Source organism: Corticium candelabrum, chromosome 2, assembly GCF_963422355.1.
Source record: "Corticium candelabrum chromosome 2, ooCorCand1.1, whole genome shotgun sequence".
NCBI lineage: Eukaryota > Metazoa > Porifera > Homoscleromorpha > Homosclerophorida > Plakinidae > Corticium > Corticium candelabrum.
In genome coordinates, this window is record NC_085086.1 from 8,303,559 (window position 1) to 8,313,558 (window position 10,000).

The 10,000-nt window shown below is 42.9% G+C and overlaps 2 protein-coding genes across 2 annotated transcripts in view; both read right to left on the reverse strand.

Moving 5' to 3' along the window:
• Positions 1-3,669, reverse strand: part of LOC134198375 (deleted in malignant brain tumors 1 protein-like) — a 9,009-nt gene extending 5,340 nt beyond the window's left edge. The window contains exons 1-2 of the mRNA XM_062667752.1: positions 3,457-3,669; positions 2,968-3,393 (exon numbers count right to left, since the gene is read on the reverse strand). Coding sequence (XP_062523736.1) covers positions 2,968-3,393; positions 3,457-3,556 — 526 coding nt within the window. The 5' untranslated portion in view covers positions 3,557-3,669. The remainder of the gene's footprint in view (positions 1-2,967; positions 3,394-3,456) is intronic.
• A 1,947-nt stretch (positions 3,670-5,616) lies between these two features.
• The window catches only part of LOC134176263 (microtubule-actin cross-linking factor 1-like), a 79,124-nt gene continuing 74,740 nt past the window's right edge, over positions 5,617-10,000 (reverse strand). Inside the window, exons 57-64 of the mRNA XM_062642941.1 lie at positions 9,267-9,324; positions 9,139-9,206; positions 8,949-9,017; positions 7,506-7,710; positions 7,366-7,451; positions 6,495-6,574; positions 6,347-6,430; positions 5,617-6,016 (exon numbers count right to left, since the gene is read on the reverse strand). Coding sequence (XP_062498925.1) covers positions 5,849-6,016; positions 6,347-6,430; positions 6,495-6,574; positions 7,366-7,451; positions 7,506-7,710; positions 8,949-9,017; positions 9,139-9,206; positions 9,267-9,324 — 818 coding nt within the window. The 3' untranslated portion in view covers positions 5,617-5,848. The remainder of the gene's footprint in view (positions 6,017-6,346; positions 6,431-6,494; positions 6,575-7,365; positions 7,452-7,505; positions 7,711-8,948; positions 9,018-9,138; positions 9,207-9,266; positions 9,325-10,000) is intronic.

The window sequence follows — 10,000 nt, forward strand, 5'->3', positions numbered from 1 at the left end:
TTTATTGTTACAGATCCTCTACTTGTACGCATCATAAACTTCTATATGAACTAGTTCTTTACAGCGAAATGCTTTAAAACATTAGTGGACTTGGATCTGTATATTAAAGTCAAAATGCTTGTCCATGTCATTCTTTGTTATAGACATGCAGACAGACAGACAGACAGACAGACAGACAGACAGAATCTGTATTAGAATTTTAGTAGTATTCAATCTGTATGTCTCAGTAGATGTACATTTAGCTTAGCAGTTTTACCTATAGTGTTCTTGTAAAATTTTGCTTTTTGTGTTCAATAGTGAAATAAGACAGACAGACAGACAAACAGACAGACAGACAGACAGAATTTGTATTTAATAGCGTTAATGTTTTCAATCACAGATCCTCTACTTGTACACATTCTAAACTTTAATAATGAACCAGTCCTTCACAGCGAAATACTATAAAACATTAGTGGACTTGGATCTGTACATTAAAGTCAAAAAGCTTGTCCATGTCATTCTTTGTTACAGACAGACTGACAGACAGATAGACAGACAGAATCTTTAGCCCTTAGGCCCTGTTTACTTCGATCGAAAAATTCTGACGTCACGTATCGTGGTTCCGGTCTTGTGTGTCAGGGTTGGGGTTAGGGTTGCGGTTAGTGTTAGGTGTACAGAGTCCAGTACCATATACGGCAATACCGGACTAACTATGGCAGCCATGGCTGGTTCAAGGGATCAGTTATTGCAACAACAAGTGGCCCCAGGTCCCGGACCAGTTAAAAAAAGCTTAGAAAACACTTAGGACATGGAACTCAATCAGCAGGCTATGGTTACTATATGTATAATATACCAGGTCACCAAGAAAACGAGCTAGGAGTGGAGAAAAACGAGACCTCCAATAATGGCATCCTGGTTGGCCCCCAACCTGGATGCCATTCTTACGCCTGCTAAGGCGGGGACCCAATATAGCGTGACAGCTATCATAGAACTTGGCGCAATAAAGCGACCGCCTTTACCTAGACGAACGTCAGAACTGCTTGAAGAGAATTGCGTTCCCTTGGCGTCATCCTCTAGATCCACCACTGGCTAAGACTAAAGTGTCTTGATTGATTGTAGTCGTAAGATTATCTGGTCTTTGCCTATGACTCATCAGACATCTGTTGTCACCAGATAATTAAGAGGTCAGGCCGCTCACTTTCAGCAATTCAAGGGAGTAATGGTTTGCCGATTGTATGCCATATAAGAGCATTTACCCCGACGCCTGGCCAATGTCTGCAGCCTTGTCTCCACTTAGGCCACTTAGGGCAGTGAAAAAACTGCGACCCTCAAAGAACGTCAGTGTGTTGGCAAATCTCTCAAAAGCTGATGATAAACGGTACTACTGCCTTTCTAGGCTGTCTGTTTACAATCTTTCGAAAACAATCGATTTAGGGGTACATCAGGTGCGTAGGAAGAAGTTCAAGTTTGGGGTCTCTGTATCTGATATCATTATAAAATGTCTACCAAACGGATAAATTCTTTGATACTACTAGTCACGTCATGGGCTGGCAAATATTGGAGACCAGAGTCCCGTCACCCCTTACTTTCCTACGCCTATGTGTGTAGCATCGTTGATATCTCAGCGACTGTTACTCGTGCTCCCCGTACTTCCGTGCCTGCTAAAGTCGGTAATGTATTGTTGTGGCACCGAGTTCAATCGATGCATTCCCGTATATCTCACAGCATTCCTTTCGTGAAGTATGTATATGGTATGGACCGGTAACTATGTGGGCAGGCCAACAATGTAAAGAGCTAAGAAGTAGACCTGCCTCTGACAGTAGACATTGCAGCGACTGTGGGAACACTTGTACAGAAAATGCAGGAAAAACAGTTGCTCAATTGAGTAACATGACGCCTTCCAGGGTAGTACTCTAGTCTAGTTGATCATTGACCATCCAACTCAAGCACGTAAAGAGACCCTTGAACATTGTGTAACCTCAGCCATTTCAATTACTCCATTTTATGTCACGTGCTCTGCTTGTTTCCAGTAAACGCAGCCATGCCTTCTATCAACTGCAACCACCAAGTTAAATCACAATGAACTATCTCTTCAAAACAATGTACCTTTAAGGCAGGAGTTCTGGATACCGCATTAAAACTTCCGGTTTTCGCAATCGGTGTCAGACATAACGCGTCCGGTTCAATGCCAAGTCGTCAGCTGGATCATTACTCAATGGCACCGTCAGAGCTGGGCATCTGAAATTTAGCCTACTTAACAAGGCGTAGTATAGGCTCGAAAGTTAGTAAACAGATCCTCCATTATCATACATGCTAAAACAGCTATACTCCTTTTCCCTTGTTGGTTCTCTTTGTGTATTGTTGTCTAGTAGTATGAGCCCCTTCACCTACACACAGATGTCGATCTTACGAAACAAGTGGGCGTCGAAAAACCACGCCAGACAGACTGTATGGAGGCCACACTCGAAGAAGACGCCGAGAAATTGCGAGTAGGTCGTCTCGTCATAGACGCATCCTTCTCAGTCTCCAAATTTCTCTCATGCACACGACGACCGCAAGTAAACGCAGTAGACAAATTATTAAATGTACGTACATTACGTGACGTCATCAAACTAATCTCGAAATAAAACTAATTTATTGATGAGAAAAATTGCTTTCTGCCAGACACTTTGGCAGGCGTTAGAAAATGCGCACCTAGCAAACACATTAGCGAATGACGCCCACAAGGTGATGACGAATTACTCTTACTTGTCACAAATCAATTTCACTGCAAATTTCACAAGCGACAACAACACGATCTAAAATCTTATTTGTGTTGCTCTAGTGACTATATGGCCTGCAGTCACTGATCCGGGTACGTCAAGTAATCAAAACTCGAACAGTAATTGGTTAGAATACTTAGAAAACGACGCGCACAGTCAAACCGTTCCAATCAACGCATGCAATACCATCACAATGTGATACCTATCCACACATTATGTCTCCTACCTGGTAGTGGTAAGTAGTTGATGGTTAGTTCACATATGGGGAGATTAGAGGGAAACTCGATATCGACCGCTCTAGCGTAATGTCCGCTGCAGACGTAGTGCGTCGGCTGGACGGCCCGTTCTCCGGCTCTGTGGCACTTTACCCAATTCCATCCTCCTGAGCAAAGCCTCCTTAACGAAACATAAGGCGACGAGTGCGTGGCGGGAGTCGTCCGTCCGACCACAATGACGACGGTCGTGACCTCGAGGCAAGCCGCGCGGAAATCGGCTCGAATCGTGGTTTTCGACGTTTTGCCGTTCGTTGGTTGACCTTGCACGCACGTTTTGCTGTCGTTGTCGACGAGACGGCGCAAATCGTTGGATGTGAGATTGGCGTTCTTCAAGGCAATCAATCTCACTTCGGATGTGTGAGTAAAACGGATGGACGCTGCTCGGTAAAACGTCGCTGTAGGAGAGCAGGCAACGCAAAGACAAACAAAAATGTACTTACCTTGTGAGCCGTAGTGTCCTGCAAAGCATCCGAGTTTGGTTGTGATGTAGAGATGGAGGAAGAAGAGGAGGAGGCAATGCGGGCGAGTGGACGTCGACATTGCGAGAAGAGTTGAGATTTAGTGCGCTTGCAACGAGACTTGCTCTGAGTGATTTTGTGGAGCTGTTCGAGGTGGCGCTGCGATGGACTAACGTATGTGGTGAAGAGACGGTGCTAGCTCCGCCCGACGTCTAAAGCGCTAAGAGAAGGCGTGGCTACACAAATGTTAGAAGAAATTCGAACCAAAATATCGTGATAATAAAATTGCAACCAAGAGGTTAGTGGCGTTAATTAATAAAAATAAAATTATGAAATTAAAATAATAAATTTTTTATTTAATATTTGATGATAATTGGATTGGTGTATGTATACCGTACTGTTAGCGGCTTCAGATGTCTGGTTGATATAAAAAGTTGACAAAAATATGTTAAATTTAAAAATTAAGAAAGTAAATAATTTTAATTTTTTATTTATAAAATACTAAATACATAGACCAGCTTCGTCCAGGTGCATTCAATTGTAAGAAGTAATCGATTGTGACGTCACCTACTGTGACATGTCCTAGTAAACGTTCTAGTTCGACTATGCAAAAGTAAAGTACCGTTTATTCTCTTGCGCTCTTTGCTCTTGAATGTCGTGCTCAGCAATCAGATCGATATCGGACGGAATAGTGAGCTTTATTGCTCCTGGGTCGATCCCCGAAAGGGGCCTCACCTATCGAAACTGACATCATTACATTCATTTTCATTCGGTAATCACGTCTGAAGAATTCTACCGACAATCAACCAAGCGTGAGAAACTAGTAAGCGCTCAAACATTTAGGATCTTGACTTTATGTACACATGTATGTATAGATTTAGATTTTTTGCAATGATTGATATAAATGGATGCCTTAAATTTAAAAAATTAAATTAAAAATAGAAATATTAAAAATTCTAGTGAATGAATGAAGTATGCTAAGGATTATTAGATGCAGACTAGAGGCCTATACAGTAATTTACGCAAGTCGAGCTTCGTCTCAGGGTCAATGTCAGAGCCATAAACTTTATCATTGATTAAAATGCCTGCCAAAGACAAGGAAAGTCTCTCACAGTCAGATAGATCACATGAGTGAAACGGCAGTGTACGTACGATTGGTAGAATACCTAGTTGAACACGCACGCTAATGTGTATTCTCTGTGTCCATTTTTGTGCACCCTGCGGTTGGTGCGCGCGAGCCATGCTAGATCCCAGTTATACGTACGCTTTTCGTCTCTGAAAATATCTGCGCATTTTGTGTTGCAAACAAAGAGCGGTGCTATTTACTACTATAATATACACACCTAGTGTACCAAGCCTGGCGGAAGCAACTGCCATTAACGTACGCTAGACAGAACGTACGCTAGACAGGCTGCCAGTATTGTACGTACCCCGAGGACATGCATGCCGTGTCACTAAGGCAAGCGCGTTCACTTTTTCTGACCCGCGCATGAACGTCACACGCACTAGTTAAGAAGTATAGAGTGGTGCATGAAGACCGTCGAACAAGGAAAATGATTTTTGCAGCGTGTGCGCATACTAAATCGTGACCAATGGCATCGCAAGACAAGGGAGGCAAAGCGCGACAGTCAGACTCGTCGTCGTCATGCATAACATGCAGTGTATATAGCATCGACCCTTCATAAAGACTACGGACATTTACCGATGCTTTGAACTATACATGTACAAATAGACTAGAATCCAGCATGCCGGGTTGATCTGAGTGTAAAGTCTACTTCGGAGTCTTGAACACTGAAAAGAACCAAAGAAATTAGGGGACGAAAAGGGCCTTCACCAACTGGAGACTCTGCATGCATGTCTATTGTCTAAAAAGCAACACATACACTAATACTGTATATTGGAGGCCATGGCTTCCTCATGTTTAGATACTGACGCCACTGATCGTGACCGATTCCCTTAATTAATCAATTTTTCGTCCGCGTTTCCATCCTTAATTAAAACGCCAACATTGTAGTCAACAATACACCAAAACATTTTTCTTTTTTTCCAAACTAAGTGCTCTAAACCAATCATCCAACTTAGACTCTAGCGCAACGTCACTGCCAGCTACTGAAAACGTCCGGCCAGCACGCACGCCCCGACTCCTGCCAAACTAATTCATAAATCTAAACGCAAAATGCGACCGCGTGCATCGTAAAATAGATCCAGTCAGTCACAGCAACCTATTGAGCTTCAACCTACTTGTCAAAGAGATCAGTCATAATCGTCTTTAATTATAAACTTTAATCAGAGGAACCCATTTGCGCATGCCCATCGGCTATCACCTCGAGTGTGTGTACATTGGCAGTTAGCGACGTATATGCGGGAAATTTCGTCAACTTATTCTACAGCTTCGGGATTCTTCGTCTCTATCACGTCGCGAGTCACCGTTGGCCGTGCCGCATATGAGGCGATGCAGGAAGGGAATCCAGCGGAGAACTTCGGGTTCACTCAGCATCCAATTTAGAAATGCGTTCTGACCGAGCAACGTCTTCACTCCGGCCTAAAAATGTTGCAACGTTGTACAAATGTAGAAGAGCTGGTGTGTGTGTGTGTGTGTGTGTGTGTGTGTGTGTGTGTGTGTGTGTGTGTGTGTGTGTGTGTGTGTGGTGTGTGTGTGTGTGTGTGTGTGTGTGTGTGTGTGTGTGTGTGTGTTCGTTCGTTTCGTTCGTGTTTGCCAGTGTTCGTTCCTTTGTTGTTTGTGTTGCTGTTTGTTGGTGTGTGTTTCTTTGTTTGTTGTTGTTGTGTGCGCTTGTTTGTTGGTGTGTGTGCTCATTGTGTGTGTTTGCTGTTGCTGTTGTTGTTGCATGAGTGCTTGTCCACACGACTTTACCTTATGGAAACATTCCGACACAGCCTTCGCTACAGCGTTCTGCGACGTGGGAAAACCAACCGCCTCTCCTACCGACGCAGGCACCTGCAGACACACCAGCCCCACACATCATCACACACCAACACACGTCAGCACCTTCTCAACTCACTGCGTTAGCGTAGCAAATAAACTGCTGCACCCTCGACGCTTCCGTATGACCATAAACGTCGGACAAAAGACGAAACATATCTATAACATAACGTTTCCAAGTGATACAAACAAAATAAAATCATTGTACATACAAACTATCTAAGTAAACAATGCTTGTGCCTGTACAAGTATCATACCTTACAGGTAAACACAAGACCAGACCACAAGCGTAAGAAAATCTGGCAACCTCGAACGTTTGTGCACTTAACCGGCAAGCTACCTGTCAATCTATGATTACCGAACAATCCGGGAAGTACGTTGCCTCTCGAGACTGTCATTCTCTTGCTGCGTTATCATCTATTTCCACACCATCATGCTGCGTATTTCCTACTCGCTTTTGTAGTTGTGCTGAATTCTATGACCGTAACGCAACGTATCGTATACACAAGAAAGAAGAGAAATACGACGGTTGCTGCTAGGAGAAGTCTAACAAAACGCTAAACTATCGACCGGCGATGCAGTCTGCGGTATGAGACAACTGTATATCAATTCGGTACTGTAACGTGCGCTATGCAGTTCACTAATCTCTCTCTCTACCGTTCATTCTTTCCTCAACTAAACGAGCATCGAAAGTATAAAAAATACTAAATAGAATATCTTACCTATACTACCGCATGCACATGGAATGAAACACAAACCGAGAAAGAAAAGAACACGTTCTCGCTGCGCATGCCCGCACAGAGGGCCTTCTACAGCATGAATACTCAAATCTTCAAACTAAACCTATTGCTGTCTCATGCTCTATACTCTATATATTAAATTTTAAATTTTTAACTTTAAATTTTTTTATTAATATCAATTACATTTCAGTACGAAACTCGAACACTTACATCTATACTTCTCCTTCAGCTGACACTGACACAGTGACGACAAACAGACCTTGAATCCGAGAACAGGCACTTTACCACTATGTGACCTGCGCAAAGCGTCTCAATAAACGACACAACACAACATCATCCGGGATCATTACGGATCATAGAGCTTGAGTATCCACGTGACAAGCATGTCAGTGCATTTGTTGACGTCGATGTCGACGCGATCTATTTCGGGTAGCTCCTGGTAGACGGCGGCCAGCACGTTGCCCATTTCTACGACGTCGATGGGCGAGTCGTTCTGTTGGCTTAGACCGTACTTCTCTATCGACTTGACAATGTGAGCGAGCTCAACGTTGTCGACTGAAAGAAAGAGACAAACGAGCTACAGCTTGTAGCCACAATAAAAAGGAAAACATTTAGTTGCAATGCGTAGTGCTACCAGCCAGGCAGCCACAAGATTCATTAGTGGATTGCTTAAGTTAAGCACTGTGGCTGGGGACAGAAGTTATATCAAGAACGTTTTACCTGCAAATATGCAGGTGGTCCTGTCTGGTCACGTGATACTATTGCTGTTGAGTGGTCTGCTTGCCTACGACTGAGTTAGATATTCCTCGTGAACCAGAACCCAGGAACAGATACGTACAGACTGAGGGAACACACCAGACATTACATTCTACAACATTGATTTTGGTGTCACCTAAAGCTGGGTTCACAATATGTTCTGCTCACCTCTAGGACGCCGTGCAGCAAACTGCTGATTACCGCGTTCTACTGAGCCAACGTGTTTCCGCATCGCGGTCTGTGTACAATATTTTGGTTGAGGTGTCTGGTGACCTTTTGTCTGGCTCCCGAGGCATAATAATTACCCGTATAAAAATGTTCTTGAATTTGACTTTTGTTGCTCTCTCTATGTTGTCGAAAAATGTGCAACAAACGTTACTAGGTAAGCCCTGTATTTCGGAGGAGGTATGGAGCTGTCCGTGAATTGCGTCTTCATGATGCAGAGTTACTTCTAAAGAGTATATGGTCCCATTCTAGAGCTATTACGCTATAGTTGCCGCGGATAATACCAGTAAGCCAAATGAGTCAATATACCAAAAAGCCATCACGTCATGACATAGAGTTCCAGTCCTTCTTCATGCTTAGGCAACAACACGTGTAAAACCACATGGTCTACGTACACGTGACAGCTAGCGCACGAGGTGTAACAAGAAGAAAGGCTGCATGACTCTAATTAACCAAGAAACACCAACCAGTGAAGACACTAACTGGTCAACCATCCCACAGACAGACCCACCTCTTGTATTTTCAGTATATATAATCCAAATTATTATTTTAATCAATAATATTTTATTAGTTAAAAGATTTATATAAATATTTTTTAATTTATATAAAATATAAAAAATATATAAATTTGCTCACTCAATTATATAAACTCCATTAATATCAACAAAACTTAATTTACATATTCACATCCAACCTAAACCCCCAATTTCACGTTGGACTTTCAAAGCCACGTGCTCTATCACGTGAGCAACCATGTGGTAAAGCACGTGCGCACAGAAATAGACCAGAAAACGTACAGAGAAAACACTTACAACAGCACTTGAGTACAATACTTCTCAGTTTCATTGCCGTTCTGCTTGCAGAATGCTTGTTGCCCGTGTCTACAACCAAAATCTCTCACCACACAAACTACAATGTTGTCTCCACCTACACACACACACACACACACACACACACACACACACACACACACACACACACACACACACACATGCGCAGTACCGAACGTTGAATAGAGTTCGCTCATTTCTGGATGATCCCAATACGTTATCTGTTGTCCGTTGTGATAACTAGAAAAACCACGTTGTGTGAACACAAGAAATACGTGTTGCTGTGTGAGGACGACGTACTAGAAGAAGTAGGGAACGGCATTCTCGTTCTCTGCTCTCGTCCATCCGGCCGGTAGCTCTACAACACGTGGAATGTGAATGAGTGACAAGGCACAAGTCAGACAATACATGCATGACAAAACATATAATATACATGATACAGTGAGGGTTAATGATACAAGAATATTACTGCATTGACATCACAACAAACACAAGTACAAATAAGGAGTTATTTTCTTTCAAGTTTGTTGACTGTAGATGCTGCAGGCGCTAAAGAAAATTGTGGGGTAAGAATTTTGGTGCTTAATGCATGGGTCAACTTTGTGGAGCTAAGGCACAAGCTTAATGGACACGCGAATGAGTCCATTGTCAGACAGGGAGGTGAAGACATCAACGTATGGCCGAACACATGAACAGACATATGAAACATAGACACAAAAATACGTCTCCACACAAAGAGAAACACATTGACACACACACACACACACACACACACACACACACACAGACAGACAGACAGACACACACACACACAGACACACACACACACACACACACACACACACACACACACACACACACACACACACAAACACACACTGACAACCACATTGACAAGCACATATCAAGAGACAGCTGAATGAACCCTTTACTCAAGAAATACTAACAATCAAACAAACAAACAAACACACAGACAAACAAAAGTGTCTATGTCATCCACAGTTTGGATGTAGACAATCCATTGATTGTTTTGC